Raw genomic sequence first — 19,759 nt, 5'->3', positions numbered from 1 at the left:
GAGCCTTCCTATGCAGGAAACTCCTGCCAATGGAGCTCTATAAGTCCTCCTCTGAGGACAGTCTAATATTTGGAGGTGTAGGAGTCAGTCTGTGAGCAGCCTTCCCATGGATAAGAGGAAGATGTCTGGGTTGTATGTCCACCCTTTAAAGATCCCCACTCTATTTGAGTGGAAGCTAGGAAATGGATGGTTTGTCCCTGAAGATCTTCTGCTCTTTTAGAGAGAGCTGATCAGATTGGAAGGGGAATAGGGCTGTAGCAATCTCCTATGTCTCTAAAGTTTGAGCCACAGACAACCTGCCCCATATGTGCTTGTTGCAGCAGACGCTAGTGGCACATATATGTTGTAAATATTTGTACAGGGCACAGGTGTGTGTGACACTTTACGGACAAATAAAAGAACTTCCAGGGAAATTTTACCATCTTAAATTATACAAAGCTTGACAGGAGGTAACAAAAAACAGGAGAGTTTGGGTTAAGGTCAAATAAGATTATTGCTTACTTGATATGCTGTGTATGGTTCTTGATATCTAGTTTTAATACATGAATTGGCTTGAGCTACTGTGAAACAAGAATATGAAATTTAAAAGCAGCCACACAAAACCTGTACCTTTTCCAGTTGTATATGTACAAAGTAAAGGGAGGCCAGAAATGTGTGACCCACTCAATTATTTTTTACCTACTGTGGATGAAGTCCTGGCTCCAATGAAGTCAGTGGTATTTATAACGTTGACTTATATGGGGCCAGGACTCACCTTGTTTCCTGCTATTACTATTTGAGGTTACTTGATTTGCTCTTAACAAGACTTTTGCTTTTACTTGATCACAAAAGTAATATTTTTGCATAAATAATTAAGGTGAACAAACATAACTTCTATTGTGATGTTTTCTCGAGATGCCCCAGATTGTGGGTCATTTTGTTACCATCTTGCTTCTAGCGTGAGGGAATTTATCTTGTGGTATCTGGGTGTCAGCCTTTCTACACTGCCATCCTTTCAACCACTCATATTCTCCTCAGGACTCTGCCAGTCCTATTTTGATTTGCAGGTTAATTATAGGTGCACCCCAATCCCCAAACACCCTTTGAAGAACTTTCCTCTGTATCATCCAGCCCCTGTCACTGGATACTCACAGTAATTGCCAAGTAAGCTGTCCTCAAGGAGACAGTGTACACGCATGGGAGGGTTACAACTCAGAATCAGTCTCTTTATAACAACACAGCACTGTAATCTATTTATGATGAAAACCAGTACACATTTATTAACAAAGAACAGCATCACACGCACAAATGTTTGTCTTCTGAACTTTAGGGGGCATGGACTGCATCCGGCTTGGTGAGACAATTATTGAGTATTCCAGTGATTTCAAATTTTTTATTACAACAAAACTAAGAAATCCACATTATATGCCTGAACTGGCTACAAAAGTTTCTTTACTCAACTTTATGATAACACCAGAGGGACTTGAAGACCAGCTACTAGGTATTGTTGTTGCAAAAGAGAGGTATGTGTTTGTTTATTGCAAATAGGCAAATGAAATATTCTAAACAGGAGACTTTGGGAGCAATTAAGAGAAATGTTCATAATAAAATGGGCCAATTGTTAATTATTCTAAATGTCTTTTTCATAACAACTGTAAACAATACGGGTATTCTAGCTGTCTTATTTAAGATATTTCTACGGGGTCCATCACTATAGTATCTGTGAGTCATCTGAGATATTGGAAAAGTGTTTTTCTATTTAACATTGTCACTGAGCAACCATGGTTATTTGTTTTCTGATACAGCTTCCTGGCTATCTAGCCCATTGATTTTGCACATGCAAATATGGATATTGGATTATTAGACTGCATTTTTACTTTTCTATGAAGGAAGAACATGGTGACTCTGAAACTGTTTCTAGTTCTTGTCTAATTCAAATTCAAAATAGACACACATTTAATTGGATTTCCTGGGTTTCTGATCATTCAGACAAACACAGAACTGCCCACTCAAATATACTAGTTTCACTTGCTAAAAAAATCATAATGCATGTAATGCAAGTTCTGCATCACAAACTCATGTAGTACATCAGCTGAATAATATTTACCCCAAAAGAGTTACATGTATAGTAATTAAAAATTAGAATTAACTGACATTTTCAGAAGTCTTGATATAAAATTTTAGGCGAACATTTTCAAACATAAAACTGCTGCAAACTAAAGTTTTGCACCTAAGTCCATATGTAGGCACCTAAGTAAGTGGCCTGATTTTCAGGAGCTCAGCTCTGAATCAAGTCAAAGATTTAGGGGGCAAATTCTGTACAACCCTATTGATGTAAGTAGGAAAGCTCTGGGTGTAAGCACAGAATTTAACCCCTAAGAACTTAACTTTAGGCACCCAGGTTTAAAGCGTTGGCCTTAGTGTCTTGATAAAATTGAGAGAATAGAGAGGACTGGCGCTAATGTAGTTCCAGTATAACTGTATAGCTCAGTGGCAAAAACTGCATTAATGGAATGCTAAGATCCTGACACAAACCTACTAAAATCAAGAGGTAACACTAATGACACTAATGTTACATGATCATATAACATGAACAAGGTGATCTACTTTAGTTAAATATAGATTTTACAAATATGGATTAACTACATGCAGTATCTGAATATGTAACAATAGTAACATAAAAGTAAACTTTGGGTGTATGTTTTGGTTTTTAGACCAGAATTAGAAGAAGAGAGGAATGCTCTCATCCTTCAGTCTGCAGCCAATAAAAAACAACTAAAGGAAATTGAGAAGAGAATTTTAGAAACCTTACAGTCTTCTGAGGGGAACATTCTGGAAGATGAAAGTGCTATCATGATCTTGGACTCTGCTAAAATAATGTCTAATGAGATCACCAAGAAACAACAGGTAAGGAATGTTAGATTTTGTTTTCAAATTCAGTGGTTATTGTGTACACAACCTAAAAGCTTGCTTGCTGCCTGGAAGACTGTGAATTAGAAGCAAAATTCTATGCTTATGAATGGAAAAGATCAATTTATAAGAAAAAGAAAAACTGTTGAGCAAACGCTGAAATCCTTGTTCATAGTTATATTAGTCCTTACTTAGGCAAAACATCCATCTTCAAAGGCAGTTGTGCCTGAATAAGAATTGAGTAAGAGATAAGACCTTCAGGATTTGTTCCTCTATTAACGTAGTTTTAAGGGTCTAATTTTTAAATGAACCAAAGCCAGTCTTTTAAGGAAGACAGTAATGGTTTAGCAGCAGACATGGAACTAAGAGACAGAAACTCCAACTTCTAATACTGTCAATGCCTCTGACTCACTGCATGGCCTCATGTGAGTCAGTTAACCTGTCTGTGTGTTAATTTTCCCACATGTAAAATGCAAATAATAATATTTACCTTTAGGACATCACAGAGGAGGCTGGGCAGATTAATTAAAATTTTTGTGGTACACTGAAGGTGGGAAATGTTATATATGGGTAAGCATAGCGGACCAGATTGTCCCCCAAATGGAAAACCTGCATATAGGACAAGAAACATTTTGACTGCCCGTTATATGAGTTTTCTGTGAATTATCTTGTCAGTGGGCAGTGTACCATGCTAGGAAAATGGCAGAGGGTTTGGCCTCTACATTTGCAGATCTCCTGAAATAAGACCTTCTGGGAAGAAGGTGACATGCTGCAATACCTTCTTATCGTCCACTGCTCTTGAACTACATTTTTGGGACGGTCCACTGTGAATTTGGGGTAGTGTGGACACAATTTCATTGTATTGGCCTCCGGGAGCTATCCCAGAGTGCTCCATTGTGACTGCTCTGGACAGCACTCTCAACTCAAATGCCGCTGAAGGCACCGGCAGCCGAATGAGCTACCACTGAAGTTCCGGTACTGTCAGTGCCGACAGCTCCTTCAAATCGGGCCCCACAGTGCCTAAAGCCGGCCCTGCCCTTACGCATGCGAAAGTTTTGCAGCCACTGGAAATCATCCGAGACCCGCAACACTATGTGGTCCCACCAGTCTGTGCTTGTTTCCCGGGCCCGGAATCGGCGTTCCATGGCATGAGCCTGCCCCAGTGTCACCAGGATGGCCAAATTTCCGGGGCCCGTGCTTTGAGAGAAGTCTATGTCCATGTCCTCATCACTCTCGTCACTCCAGTGCCGTCACCTCCTTGCCTGCTTTTGAAGTTTCTGGTGCTGCATACACTTCAGGATAATGCGCATGGTGTTTACAGTGCTCATAACTGCCACGGCAATCTGAGCAGGCTCCATACTTGCCATGGTATGGCGTCTGCGTGGAAAAAAGGCGCATAACATTTCTCAACCATTGCTCTCACTGAGGGAGGGGCAACTGACGACATGGCTTACAGGGTTGGCTTACTGTACTGTTCCCGCAGTCTCCTCTGCCAATTGGAATTCTGGGTTGAGCTCCCATTGCCTGATGGGGCCAAAACATTGTCATAGGTGTTTCTGGGTACATGTCATCACCACCACCACCCCATGGAAGCAATGGCAAAAAACAGAAGGACTAAATCTCCATTAGGTGAAACTTAGAGAAGGGAATGACCTGGAGTCATTCCCATTTATGTCCAGGTGCCCCCAACCGACCTCACTGAGGCTGGCCAGGAGCACCAATGTCTGCCCAGGAGCCCCCGACCACCCTCACCAAGGCCAGCCAGGAACAACCAGGAGACAGCAGCCGCTGTACAATATAGCTGCTCACCATCTTTGCTAACTTGCAAAGGCACGGAGCTGCTGCTGTGTAGCACTGCAGTACTGCGTCCGCCAGCACCACCCAGGAGACGTACGGTGACAGTGAGCTGAGTGGGCTCCATGCTTGCCGTGATATGTCATCTGCACGGGTAACCCAGGAAAAAAGACGAGAAATGATTTTTGCCATTGCTTTCACGGGGCGGGGGGAAGGGGTTGCTGACAACATGTACCCAGAACCACCCGCGACAATGTTTTTGCCCCATCAGGCATTGGGAGCTCAACCCAGCATTCCAAAACTCTGGGATAGCTACCACAGTGCAATGCTCTGAAAGTCGACTCTAGCCTCGGTATCGTGGACACACTCCGCCGACTTAATGGTCTTAAGCGGGGACACACACAATCAACTGTATCAAATCGATTTCTAACAGATTGACTTATATTAAATTGACCTAATTTCGTAGTGTAGACATACCCTTAGAAGCATTAGAAACTGGGGAGAACGATCTGGTTCACAGTCATCTGTTAGAGCCCTATTGTTCTAAAGTAATGTAGATGTATCTGAAAACAATCTTCTAAAATGCTCTGTGTTCTGAAGCTCTCATGTTTCATGCAGATGTGAGGTTACAGATGATGATTTATCCTCAAGTCTGAATTTCCTTGCTCTTTTTTTTTGTAAGATCTGTAATGTCACTTTGATATGATATTTGTGGCTCAATGTGTTTTAATCTTTTTTATGAAAGGAGGGTTTTGCACAGTTAGTAGATTTTCCTTAGTACTTGTACAGGTTCATAATCCTAAGCAAGAAATAGGGTGTACATTACGCAAGTGACAGTAGTGAAGATTTCTTCTTATCCTGAGAAATTACAAGTTTCCACCCCAGTTGCTGGTGTCTTCACCTTTCACATTGGCAGTTCATTGTAAAACATGGAGTCTGTAAAAATTGCTAAGGCAAGTGCTCTATTTATATCAGAGAGTGATTTCCTCTTCCGTGGCATAAAGATTGTCTGCTTATAGAGCCAAGTTAAGCTTGTGGTATCTGTCTAAACAGTGCAAGTAAGCACTAAATTATCATACAGTTACCTTGCTTTAGTGGCATACAGTGTGGCACTTCTAGGCCAGCCTGTTAACATAAATCCAGTAGTGCTCTCTGAAGGACTAAATTTTTTCATAAGGAAAGGTAAAGTGGCAAAGCTCTAAAGAGAGTGACAGAATTCTCACTAAAGCTCATATAGGAGAGAAGGTTTGGATAATCAGTAACAGTTGCTTTCAGAAGGAACCTAATAAATTCCATATTTTATGTTTAAGACGCAAGGTATATTTCCTTGCATGGTGACCTACTAATAAATTTCCTACAATATTTCACTCAGGGTATGGCTACACTTGAAACTTCAAAGCGCTGCCGCGGCAGCGCTTTGAAGTGCGAGTGTGGTCGCAACGCCAGTGCTGGGAGAGAGCTCTCCCAGCGCTGCAGGTACTCCACAACCTGATGGGGTTTAGCTGTGGCACTGTTTACACTGGCGCTTTACAGCGCTGTATCTTGCAGCGCTCAGGGGAGTGTTTTTTTCACACCCCTGAGCGAGAAAGTTGCAGTGCTGTAAAGCACCAGTGTAGCCAAGGCCTCAGTTACCTAAACTTTTTCATTATACTTGAACAGACCTATCCAAATATGTGCAGGGAGCAAATAGAAATATAAGAAAATGGAGCAAAAATCATTCCAATCTTTAGACTATACTCTCCATTTTTCAGTAACATTAATGTTTTTTGGTGCGTTGGAATTCATCCTTGTGATGTGCTTAAGAAATACATAATAGATAAATGGGGTATTTTCAAAAAGCTGACAGATTTACAGGTATATGTAAACTTTTTTTTGGTGACATATATATGAAAAATAACTTCCCTTCCATATGTGTACATAATTCTCTTTGATACCAATGAGAGTTAAGTATGCATTGGTGGTGACTAAACATCTTTGAATTATCAAAGACCTTACAGCAATAAAATATCAGTGATTCTGTGTTTTAACTGTTATTGTTCTTAAATTCCATTTGTTAGCACCTAGCTACATTAATACTATAATATAGACTTACAAGTAAGAAACAATCCTTCTCTCTTTATGTTAGCTATATTCTAAGTTATTTAATTTCATATAATATATTTTATAAAAGGCAAATATATTGTTAAATATCGTCTGTTGGAATGATTGATTATACATGAGCAATTTGAAATCCAGTCATATTTCCAGACATTAATGGTGAAGTGTGACACACCTGATGCAGAGGAACAAGCCTGAATGGTTTTGCCTGGTTTTGTCTTGGTCTTGACTACCTTAGGCCCCAGTACTGCAATGAGCTGTGTGGGGGAAGATTGTGAAGTCAAGTGGTCTTTGTGAGAGTGCACCCACCCAGGGCTCATTTGAGGGTTAGGCCTGAGACTATAAGTATTTTGGAGCACGGAAGGTGTCTTACTCTGTGCTTATAAAGTGTCATATACATTTATTTTTAATAATGATAGTATATACTAATAAATTCTTTATGTAGAAAGAAAAATATGAAGAGAAAATCTTTTACAATGTTTGTCATTTTGTTTAGGTTGCTGAGAAAACAGAAATAAAAATAGCAGAATCTCGAGAAGGCTATAGACCAATTGCAAAGCATTCATCGGTGCTCTTCTTTAGTATTGCAGACCTAGCTAACATCGACCCCATGTACCAGTACTCTCTCAGTTGGTTTGTTAATCTCTATATCAACTCTATTCATGACAGGTAAGTACTTATGTCTGAGCCAAAATACCATATATCTCTTTATTTCTCTTCTGATCAACAGTTCCCTCCATTTAAAGCACTTACCTCACTAAATTAGGCCTCCCACTTCTGTTTTGTCTCACTGAGGCCCAAGTTTTTAGAAATTATCTCTAATTTTCGTGTTTCAAATTTGGTCCAGCAAATATCAGCATCTGTATTTTTGCCTCTGCAGTTTTATAGAAACAATAAGTCTCTGAACTGGTTGCCCACAGTGCAGCTAGGATGGGCTCAGCTCCCTTAATATGCAGGTAAGATAGGAGGTCCAAGTTGTGGTGAGGAACCATCAGCCACTGACTCTGCCCTTTTTAAACACAGACTCTCTAAACACAAAACATCTTTTATTAAGAGAAGCAATGTGATTGTTAACTTCCAAGTGGACAGTTCTCCCACCACCACCACTCTTCTTAATATGTCATACAAAGAATAGCATTCCGTATAGTAATCTGCTGCAGTGTTATTTATAGAGGATTCCAAATCTGGTCTTGAAACAGAACCAGAGGCGAAAGTAAGCTGGTACAGGCCGGTACAGAGGACCGGTAAGAAAAGGAGACTGACTGAGGGCAGGAGAGAGAAGCCTGCTCCCTGCATAAGAATAGTTTAAACTCAGCTGTTCCCTGATGGTTCAGCCCCCAGGGCTAGGTTTCTGGCATCCTTGTTAATTTCACTCACAGTAGCTGCGGGGAGGGGGCCAAGAGGAGGGTGTGTTTGACCATGGCAGGGGCAGTCCTTTTCTGCCCCCTGGGTGAGGGGATCTGTCCAATACTAATATACACAGCAAATACAAGCATTTGGCTGCACAGCTTAAATCCAGAGCTAATAATAGCAGGTGGAAGGGGAAAACTCACTGTCACATTGGTTTCTCGGCTTCTCCGTCCCCGTCCTCCAGCCAGGCTGCAGACAAGGCTCTGCATTCCTCAACCCCCCCACCATCCCCAGCAGGGGTTCTCTTCTAGGCTCTAACTTGCAGTAGGGACACTGGCTGAGATGCTTGCTGCTGCTGCCTGCAAAAGAACAGTTTAAACTCAGCTGTTCCCTGTGCAGTTCAGTGCCCAGAGTTAGGAGCCGTTTCTGGCATCCTTGTTAATTTCACTCCCAGTTGTTGTTGGGTGTGTGTGACCATGACAAGACCAGTTCTTTTCTGCCCCCTAGATGAGGGTATCTCCTAAACACAATCAAAATGAGGAACCATTTCCAAGTTCAAATCTATCCCATTCCTTCCCCAGCGGAGGATCATGGTTGTGATGTCCAAACTGCTTGCAGATCCTCTTTGAAATGTTACTGTTTAAAAAAAGCAACACAAAAAACATGGAGAAGATGGTGGAAAGATGTGTCATGATGATTAGGGTTTATTTTGGGCAAAGCAATTTTGCTAAAGCAACTAAAGATTCACAGGGAAAGCAAATAGCCCCCATAGACAAAACCACAAAGGGATTGGAGGGGAAAACTGACTATTCAGGGAAATTATTGTGCCTGCTTTGAAAGAAATAGTAGTTTTCATTCCAATCTGCCCTCTTTATATATTGATTTAAACACCTGAAATGTCCTTAGGACATCGAGTGCAATCTCAGATCTCTTTTATTTTTTTTTTTTTGTCCTGCCTGCAGAGTGCAGAGGCTGAAATTGACAAAACTTTCTCTAAATATCTTGTATATTTCTTGAAGGCTATTCCAATTGTCCTTCATTCACCCATGACGCCCTACCCGCCCTGCCCCCCCCCCCCCCCGGCTCCCTCCCTTGCTGGCTGGCTGTGGTTTTTGCCTTGGTTACGTACTCCTTGTCAGACCCAGCCCAGCGGCACCTGCTGGCTCTCTGCAGGCAGCAACCCACAGGGGCCGGTTGCTGGGGTTGCTGCTGGTCGGTGGCAGTCTGCAGCTGCATTGTTTGTGACACATTCATACACATACACATACATACAGTCAGAGGTGAAAGTAAGCCGGCCCAGTGCGGCATACCGGCAAGAGCCAGTATGCCGTGCTGAACTGCATCAACTTCCACGGCGGGGACTGAAAGGGCTCTGGGCTGCCCGCAGCTGTGGGCAGCCCCGAGCCCTTTAAATCCCGGCCGCGGCTCCGGCAGCTGGGCTGGGGCGGGGATTTAAAGGGCTCCAGGCTTCCCTCAGCAGCAGTTGCTCTGGGCCCTTTAAATCCCTGCCCCAGCCCTGCAAAGCTTAGGGTTGCCCCTGGCTGCCAGAGCCCCGGGCCCTTTAATTTGTCCCTGAGCCCCAGGGAGCTCCCAGCCACCTCTGCAGCTGGGAGCCCCTGGTTGATTTAAAGGCTCTGGGTCTCCCAGCCACAGCTGGTTCCCCAGGGCTTTTAAATCTTGAGAGGCCACACCTCTTCCGGGAGAGGCCACGCCCCCCTCAGGACTCCGGCAGTACCAGTAAGTCGTATAAGTTACTTTCACCCCTGAACAGAACCCATAATGAGTGGTGAGAGTTCCACCACCTGAGTACAACAGAGATTACAATTAATCGTTTAGGCTGGGTTATTCAAAGGAGCCTAAGGGAGCTAGCTGCCCAACTCCCTTTGGATGCAGTTGGTTGCCTAACTCCTTTAAGTGCTTTTGAAAATTCCAGTCCTAACCAATATCCTGCCAAAACCTTTCAAAAAGCTTTGGATTTCTTATTTAGTTGCCTGACTCAATATGTGTACAAATGTTCTTTTTTAGTAACAAATCCAAAATTTTGGAGAAGCGTCTTCGATACCTAAATGACCACTTCACATACAACTTATATTGCAATGTATGTCGCTCATTGTTTGAGAAGGATAAGCTGCTGTTTTCCTTTTTACTTTGCTGCAATCTTCTCATGTAAGTTTCATCTTTTTTTCTAGCATCTCATAATGCAAGACAATGATTTTTCTTAGATTGAAAATATTTACAAATAATAGAATACTTGGGTACATATGATGATAACTTAGTCTTTAATGCCTAGTCGTGAAATGTGAGTGCTTTTGCTCCCATTGAAATCAATGGTTTCGTCAGTGATTTGGGTGGAAAGATGAGACCTCCAAATGTCTTATTAATTTTTTCCTTTTATGTCTTCATGGTACTCTTCAAAGGGGTGGATGATGTTATATAATAATAATACAATGTGAACAGTTGCCATCATTTTAAAAATTAGGTTTAAGGAAAAATTCTCCAAGCGAAAAGTCTGTTTTTCTGGCAGTTTTGTGGGGCATATCACTCCCCCTTTCTTGAGGAGCCTTTCTTTTTTCCATCTCTCCTCTGTCTCTGCTTTTCCTTCCACTGTGCGATCTAGACTCTTCACTCTGGCTGTCTGGCTGTGCTGCTGCTTATGCACAATGTCGTTTGTGTCTGTGTGCATTGAGGGAAGAAAGGAAGGCACACATGGCTTCTTGGAAACATCATAATCAGTTATTATGTGCATACATTTTTTAATAATCAGGCTCACCAACCATATTAATTTATATTGCTTAACTGTAAACCATATGAATTTATAGTGAATGCTAACATCTTATGCATCATATCCACACTGCCTTATCCATGGGAGGCCCTTCTTGAGCTGATTTGTAAGGCCACAACCATCTCCTCCTTTGCATTCTTCCTCAAGATCCATCTTAGCCATGACACTTACACTTACAGGAAATCAGCCAATGATTGATGATTTGGCTGGGACACAGATAGCAGTAGCTGAGACCTTTTATAAGTAAAAATAAGTGAATTATATACATTTGATTGTATCTTTCTTCCCTTACCCTTAATTTATCATTTCTCCTTATAATGTTTGAAAATTGCCTAGTACAATGAGGCCCTGAGAACTCAGATGCTACTGCAATATGAATGCTGCAAAATAAAAATGGAACATAATTTATTTAAAACAGCTTTTGCTTTATACTACGTCAAAATGTATTTTAATATAACTGTGTATTGCTTACAAACTATTTTGGCATTCTTCTGAATTTAGGGATAGGAAAGGGATAGAACATCAGGAATTTATGTTCCTGTTAACTGGAGGAGTGGGTCTCAAGAACAAGTACAAGAATCCAGATCCATCTTGGCTACAAGATAAGAGCTGGGATGAACTATGTCGTGCAAGTGATTTCTCAGCTTTTAGAGGACTGAGGTACAGTAAAAATCCATTGTGAAATTACAAAAAACTACATCGACTGAAGTATATTGCATACATTTAAGCAATATATCTGAGACTTTTTCAGACCATGCCTGAATATCAATGTGATATTGATACCTGTACAACATAAATTGTGCCTCAGCTTCAGAAGTGAGTCCCTCTTTGTCACACATTGTAGGGAAGTTGCTCAGGGGGTTAATTAATTAGAAGGTTGTTTCATGTTTTATTCACGTAATTGTCAGAATAAATCCAATCAATTCCCAGATAAAGAATTTGTCTTTCTGGAGAGAATTGTATTAGTTTCCCAGTGAAGTCTCTTCATGGTAGAAGAATCTTACTTTGAAAAGGAGGCAGCTGTGGCCAGGGGGAGTCCCTAATAACAGAACTCTGTTGCAGGTATAAGGGAGGAGACACCAGGATAAAATTGTGGCCTCACTGAAGTCAATGGGAGTTTTGCCATTGATTACAATAGGGTCAGGATTTCACTTTAGGATTTTAGAGCCAGTGCAAAGGCACAAGCCTTCCACATGAGTCTGCTGCGGATCCCAGGGCATTTGTGGTGTTTGGGAGTGGGCACTACAGATCATTTCTTGAAGGAGCAAACCTCATTCTCTGATAACACAACCAGTTGTTTGGAGTTCTCCTTCCTTTAAATGTAAGGTTTTTTTCTGTGTGGAAGAGGTGGGAAACTGGTCTAATGTGAGAACCAGTCTGTCCCCCACTCGGTGTGCCAGGGGAGGAAAATTCCACAAGATTCTTTTTCATTGAATTTCCTTTGAATTCTTCTGTTGGGTAGTGGCGTTTGTCACACACAAATATAGAAGAAATAGGGAGTTCACCTCCAAGAACCCATGAATCTCCTGAGATTCAAGCAGACTTTGGAGGATCCACTGGAGACCAAAGCCATACAGATGGCCCCTCCCACTTCCCAGCGCAGAAGTCAGATAAGAAGTTGTATAATAAAATACAATTTTTTATTGGTTGAGAGGGGGATAATGCATGTTGAATAGATTTTATTGTACTGCATATGACAATACTTCATTTTTCTTTCTTTAATCAAATGAATTAATGAAAACCTAAACTCTAAGCCTTTACAATAACAGACAGTACTTTTTCTTCTAGGAGTCATATTTCTGAAAATGCAAGTGAGTGGCGTAAAATCTATGATAGCAAAGAGCCACACAATGTTCCTTTACCAAAACCATGGGATAAAACATTGAATGAACTACAAAAGATGATCATTCTTCGGTGCCTAAGATCAGACAAGGTAAAAGGACATGAAAACATTTGTTTATAGACAATTACTTGGCATGTAGTACACTTTGATAATTATTATTACAACTATGTTCTTTGAGTGCTTGCCCATATGTATGCCACTCCTGGTACTCTCATGCCCCATGCCCTTCAAAGCCAGATATTTTGGCTACCAGTACCTTTTGGGGTTGCTCATGCACTCTGAGTGTTCTTGTGCTCTTGTACCCACGGCATAAAGGATGGAGTGGGCCCAACTGCCCCTCAGTTCCTTTTTAGTGCCTATGGCTATGAAACCTTGGTAGAGTCCATGTCTTGGTGCAATCACCAAATCTTTTTAGGTATAGTTTTTAGGCATATAGTTTTAGGATTAGGTTGGATTTAATGTACATAATATAGTTTTGCCCACTTGCAAATATGATTTTAGTTATTTTTTCTTCATTTGATGAAAATATTTTCATGGTACCATGAGTTAGTCATGACTGAACTGAAGTTTCCCAGCTCTTCATGTGAAGCAGATACATTGCTTAAAGACAGTCACATGAGCTTTTTTTTGTCTTGGGGAGGGGTGCATACCTGGAAATGTTCTATCTGTCAGTACTTTTCAAAAAGGATGCAGATGGCTAAGGAGGCTGGCCTCAAGCCTTTTCTTCCTGACCATTAGTGAGGCCAGCTGTGGATCCAGGAAAGCAACACCACCCTGGACATGAATGCTCTTTGCCCAGGGATGCTGTGGTGAGCTCTGGCTCAATCTCCTACTCTCAACCCCCTTTCTCAAAAATGGCCTTGTGAGGATCCATGGGTCTAGAACCTCGGTCTGCTACTCCATAATCGACCGTAAACATTGGTGGTAAAGCAGCATTTGCAGATTATGAGCTTTGTGGGCCCAATTACCACAGGATATGCTGCCCACAGAAGGCCTGACTGGCAGTGCTCATGGCATCCTGATTGCTCCAGGCACACTACTTAAGAGGACACCAGGAAGTTGTGTAATGCGGCAGATCTTAGCCAACTACTATGGCAGACCTTACTTCTGCCCTGCTCCATTTGCTCCTGCCTTGTCATTAAGGCATTGCTTCTGTCTAGGAGAGTATTGACGCTAAAAATGGGCTCTTCCTTCTGGTCCAACGATTAACTATGCTTAACACTACAGAGAAAAAACACTATTAACGATTAACTAACAATGATTGAGATAAGCTAGGGATTAGTGGAGCACTTAGGAAACCAAGAGACCACTGTTCCAACAACCATCACGGGCGTTAAGAAGGAACTGAAGGGGGGTCGGGCCGGCAGGGTCTTATACAGAACGCCATATCGGCACCACTTCAGGGGGCTCCCCAGCCGGCCTGACAGGTAGCTGCTAGGGGAAAAAGTTTCCGACATCTGTGCACGCAGCATGCGCACACACCTAACTGGAATAGATATGAGCAACACATCTCGAAGAACAACAGTTACAGAAAGGTAAGTAACCATTTTTTCCTGTCCTAAAAGGGATCGAGGCACACCCTAAAGGTCCTTAGTAACCTCATGTGCAGAACGAACAAGTGCATCCATTTTGGAAATTTGCAAAGTAGCCGCTTGGTCTACAGCTAACACCTTCATTAAGCACTGCAAGGTGGACTTTCTATCTTCTACATAAACCTTCTTTGGTAGGAAGGTGCCGCAGTGGTGGTACAGTAATAATATAGACTTTTGAGCAAGCTAACAAAAAGGGGAATACTTCTTTCCTACTGTACTTTTGTTTCATAATCCTCTCTACATCTGTTAACTGCTTGCTATTTCCCAGACATCCAGAATTGTGGGAGATGCTGAGCCACAGAAAGGAAAGTTTTTTTTACCAATAATTTACTTTCTGCTAACTGTGTGTCGCACAATTCTAGTCATCCTGAGTGACTTATGAGTCAAGTGTCAAATATTGAGTGGAATCATTGCCATAAGGCCATATTCCTTCATCTAATGTACATAGTTAATATCTTTGGAATATGTGTTAGCAAAGTTATGCAAGTTTTAAATCTTGGGAATAAGTAATATGGTAGAAAACAGGAGCAGAGAAGGCATGGCCAGACCATGCAATACCAAAAAGCTGATCTGCCTCTGTGAACTGCTAAGAAAGGAAAACAGACCAGACACCTAGAATTGTGGGATCCACTGCTAGCAGAAAGGAAATTATCACTAAGAAATTCTTAATCAGTCTCCAAACATATTAAGGAGGTATCTTGTTTATTCTCCAAGGACCATTCTTATGATATGTGTGCATAGGCACTGACTTTTGGTTTTGCTGGTGGGTGCCCCACCCTGGCTCTGCCCCCTCTCCCGAGGGCCGGCCCGTGCTCCCCACCTCCTGGTAGCTCTGTCTAGCACCTGCCCCAACCCACTCACTCAAAGCGGCAAAGGAGGTTTCCTCTCCTCAGTGTAGGAAGGCTTGCTAGTGGTTAAGGCACGGGCTTGGGGCTCAGATGTTCTGGGTTTGATTCTCTGCTCTACCATAGACTCCCTGCTTAGCCTTGGGAAAGTCACATCACCTCTGGGTGCCCTAGATAACACCTTCCAAATGGGGCTAATACTTCCCTGTCTCCTAGGCTAAATCCATTTATTGCTGTGTGATGATGGGGGCAATGGAGCTATCAAGGTTTTGGCATTCACAAAATCCCCAGCAATGTGTTCCACAGGTTGACTAGTATCCGAGGGGTAGCCATGTTAATCTGGATCTGTAAAAGCAGCAAAGAGTCCTGTGGCACCTTATAGACTAACAGAGGTATTGGAGCATGAGCTTTCGTGGGTGAATACCCACTTCGTCGGATGCATGACGAAATGAGTATTCACCCACGAAAGCTCATGCTCCAATACGTCTGTTAGTCTGTAAGGTGCCACAGGACTCTTTGCTGCTTTTACAGGTTGACTGTGTATTGTGTGAAGAAATACTTCCTTTTGTTTGTTTCCTATCAGCTCTGAGACACCTGAAGGTATATTTCCTGTAAAGACAAATGTTATCACCTTTTTCCAATGGCAATGTGTTTTCTTTTCCTGTTAAGTTACTCAGTAATTAGAAATCAAGTTTTAAATTTTGTAATCTATTTGTACAATGCATTTGATATTTCTTCTGCACAAATTAAAACACACTCCAGTTTAAAGTACTAAAGGTGTAAAGATTAAAAACATAAAAAACAAATATAAAAATTGAACTGGCATTTACAAATCACTGATCTAAAAGCCTGTTTTAGCCTCTGGAAGTAATTGAGTTTTATAATGTAATATAGAAACCCCTAGGACTGGTTTATGTCTCTCAACCTCCAGGATGCTTATTTTCATATCATGATCCACCTCATACACAGAAAATATTTACAATTCCAAGTAGTAGATTCCCACTGTTAATACAAGGTCCTCCTCTTCAGATTATCGACAGTGCCAAGAGTTTTTACCAAATGATTGGCAGTAGTGGCAGCCCACCTGAGAAATTAGGGCATACAAGTGCACCCATACCTCGATGATTGGCTCACCTGAGGGAAGTCACTGAAGCAAGTGGGGGCTCCAGGTGTCAGATCCTTCATTAGACCCCTCATCTGTTTATCAGATTGGGCCTAAAGATCAACATGGCAAAAATCATTCCTGGCACCAGCTAACCCTAACCTTGTACTAGATTCCACAACAGCAACTTGGACACCCACACATGACAATGCTGGCCAAAAAATAGTAGTCTCCAGCACACATGCTCTAGGAGTGGAATACATGTAGGCAACACATGTGAAGAACCGCAGTTATTATAAAGCAAGTAGCTGTTCTTTCTATTAACTACAAAACTGATTAAATAGAACCTAAGTGCAGTAAGTCCTGTTAAGATTTCTTTTCTTCCTACACTTCAGACTGCTAGAATTTCAGTGATATAACTGCAGGTCATCTGATGTGTTCTACTTCTACCTAAATATCCTTAGCCTATATGTTATAAATTGATCATTATAGATGATGGCTGAATATAACTCTAAAAGTAAAATTGGGATGTTGGTTTACCAATACTACTCATCTCTTAATATTTTCTTCTTCTTAGTGATATGAAATTCTTATACTATTTGATTGTTTCAAATATATGTTCAGGAACACTTAATTTTTTTTATTGTCTGAGTCATAATACTGTGAGGACAATCACAAGTTGTTGTTTTTCATCTGTATTGACTATATTTAGTACTTCACAGCACGTAAAACTGCAGAATTAACATTTGGAATAAAAATTGACATGCAAGTTTTTTCATAAATATATTTCCTCATGAATCAATCTGTACAGCAATAAGGGGTCTTAAAAGTTAGTGGAACTATACATGCGGTATACATTTTTTCATGGCAAAAAGAGACTTTTACTAGAATTTATGAGCAAACAGCCACTTTGGTCAGCAAAAGTGGATATATGTTGTGCCTGTATCACACTGAATGGCAACTGCTTGAGGCCTGGTGCTCTACAGCCTGAAGAAATTGCAGCTAACAAAAAACATTTGTGAGGACAGTATACCTCACCTACTGAGATGACGTTTCACCCCACTCCATCCTGCCATCTCCTGAATCTATGAGGGGTTGCTGGGTTTCTTGTGGGTAGACTGGGAAATAACCATCCAAGCACTGGAAGTAGGCATTTAAAGCATAAGAAACTGGGGGAGTACACCCAGTTGTCCTCTGAAGAGGAGACCAAGTTATTGGAGGTGAGGCCTACAACCCAAGAACACAACCCGTTTGGTGTCTGTTGGAGGAGTTATTTGGGGATTGGCAAGTTAGTGCAGTGTAGCCGAGTAGATAAGGCCTCAGTAGTATGGAAATATTCAATAAGCTTCCAAGCTTTTGAATATTAAATGAACTCAAATTCCAGACCTGTTGAGACTTCTACAAACTTTGTGTTAAAAGTCTCAAGGCCCTGATTCACCTAGTGCAGGAACGGTGGGGTGGCAGTTTGCACCTTCTAAATTCTGGGGCTGCTGTGTGGCCAGTTTGGCCCCTTGTGCAGGTTGAGGCAACCCTGAGTGCTGCCCTGAGTTGCCCCCTGGTTGCAGTGGGCCATCTTGCTGCAGTGTAGAATTGCTGCCCTTTCCCCTTCTCTCTCTCCTGCCCACCGCTTGCACTGTGAGTATTCTGCAGTGGACTCGTGGATGTTTGTGGCCCCTTTATATTGGCAGAGCTGGCACAAAGGAGCTGCTGGGCAAGCATGGATTGGTCTCTAAGAGTGAATGTGAACTGTATACATTGACTGTGAGATATAGCTATTGAGTTGCTACGTTATCAGTATCCAACTCACTGTTTGTATAATGATTTAGGTTACCATAAATATGAAAGATGATACGGTGTATCCAACCAAATCTGATTTTATGTTATATTTGTGCTTACTAGTATATTTGCTTTTTTAAACAGATTAGTCCAGCAATAACAATCTTTGTAACTGACAAACTGGGGAAGAAGTTTGTAGAGCCGCCACCATTTGATCTAACAAAAAGTTACTTAGATTCAAATTCAACAATCCCACTAATCTTTGTGCTGTCTCCAGGAGCTGATCCCATGTCTAGTAAGTATCCACTATTCACTCACAAAAGCTCATGCTCCAAAACGTCTATTAGTCTATAAGGTGCAACAGGATTCTTTGCTGCTTTTACAGATCCAGACTAACAGGCTACCCCTCAGATACTATCCACTATGGGATATTTTCCTATCTTTGAATCTCTGACAGATAAAGACCTGTCAAAATGTCAAGTTTTTCAGATTAAGAGCCTGATTCTCCACCTCTTTGCACATTATAGAGTCATTTGCACCTGTGCCAAATAGGTGTAAAGTGCTACCAAATCATACTGGTAGAATTTTGTCTTGCAGAATAAAAGGGATATGATTTTAAAATCAAATAGTTTGATGCATTGTGACAAAATTCTTATCGAAATAATATATCGTTGTTTTGCACTTTCAGATTTTAACAAAATAGTAATATAGTTCTTTTTTATATCAAATATAAAGCAGTCTTTTTAACTGATAAATGCTAAAAGATTGCATGTTTCATCCAAGATCTCTTGAAATTTGCAAATGACAAAAACGTGGTTGGAAATAAGTTTCAAGCCATCTCGCTGGGACAGGGACAAGGACCTATAGCTACAAAAATGATTAGAGAAGGAATGGAAGAAGGGACCTGGGTTTGTTTACAGAATTGTCATCTTGCTGTCTCCTGGATGCCGATGCTAGAGAAAATCTGTGAAGAATTTAATAGTGACACCTGCCATCCATTCTTCAGACTTTGGCTTACCAGTTATCCATCACCCAAGGTACTTTTATTCCCAGTAGACCTAATTACGTTTAATAATAGTGTTCTGTAATAAACCATTTTGTATTCCATGATAGGATAACCACACTGCAATTTTGGCTTGGATTTTCAAACTTGTACACACAAAGTGGGTGTACATTTTTAAAAAAATCTCTCTGAGTAAAGGATTGTTGTGAATATACATATATAATCAAAATATAGTCAATATATATTAAAACAGAATGTAGACATGCTCTTCTCCTGAAGAAACAATGGTGTTTTCTGCCTTATAGATATGTTTTATTATCCACAAGTACCTTAGTTGTTTTTAAGAGAAGAAAGTTCCTGAAGTCTGTTTAATTTTCCTCTAAGTCCAGGTCCAGATTTTTGCTGTTTGACTATTTTTGGAACAAATCCTGATGAAACACTATGTATTGCAGAAATGTACTATTTTTAGAGAAAGCGCAGCTCCTTGCTTTCATCTAATAGTGTAAATATCAGCATTTTCAAATTTGAATTTTAAAATACATAATTAAAAGGTTATCTATATAGGTGGTAAACCTATATATATATATATATATATATATATATATATATATATATATATAAACCTATATATATTATTGTTAAATTGATTATGTAGTACCATAAATTTGCTTAGTGCTCTGCAAACA

General features: G+C 41.0%; 1 protein-coding gene across 1 annotated transcript in view; it reads left to right on the top strand.

Annotated features, from left to right (window-relative positions):
• Positions 1–19,759, top strand: part of DNAH12 (dynein axonemal heavy chain 12) — a 167,079-nt gene that overhangs the window by 125,348 nt on the left and 21,972 nt on the right. The window contains 8 exon segments of the mRNA XM_030570491.1: positions 1,310–1,502; positions 2,694–2,886; positions 7,277–7,449; positions 10,156–10,296; positions 11,414–11,572; positions 12,701–12,845; positions 18,215–18,365; positions 18,854–19,107. Coding sequence (XP_030426351.1) covers positions 1,310–1,502; positions 2,694–2,886; positions 7,277–7,449; positions 10,156–10,296; positions 11,414–11,572; positions 12,701–12,845; positions 18,215–18,365; positions 18,854–19,107 — 1,409 coding nt within the window.

The sequence above is a fragment of the Gopherus evgoodei genome, chromosome 7, assembly GCF_007399415.2.
Source record: "Gopherus evgoodei ecotype Sinaloan lineage chromosome 7, rGopEvg1_v1.p, whole genome shotgun sequence".
Classification (NCBI taxonomy): Eukaryota; Metazoa; Chordata; order Testudines; family Testudinidae; genus Gopherus; species Gopherus evgoodei.
This window is presented reverse-complemented; position numbering and strand designations above follow the sequence as displayed.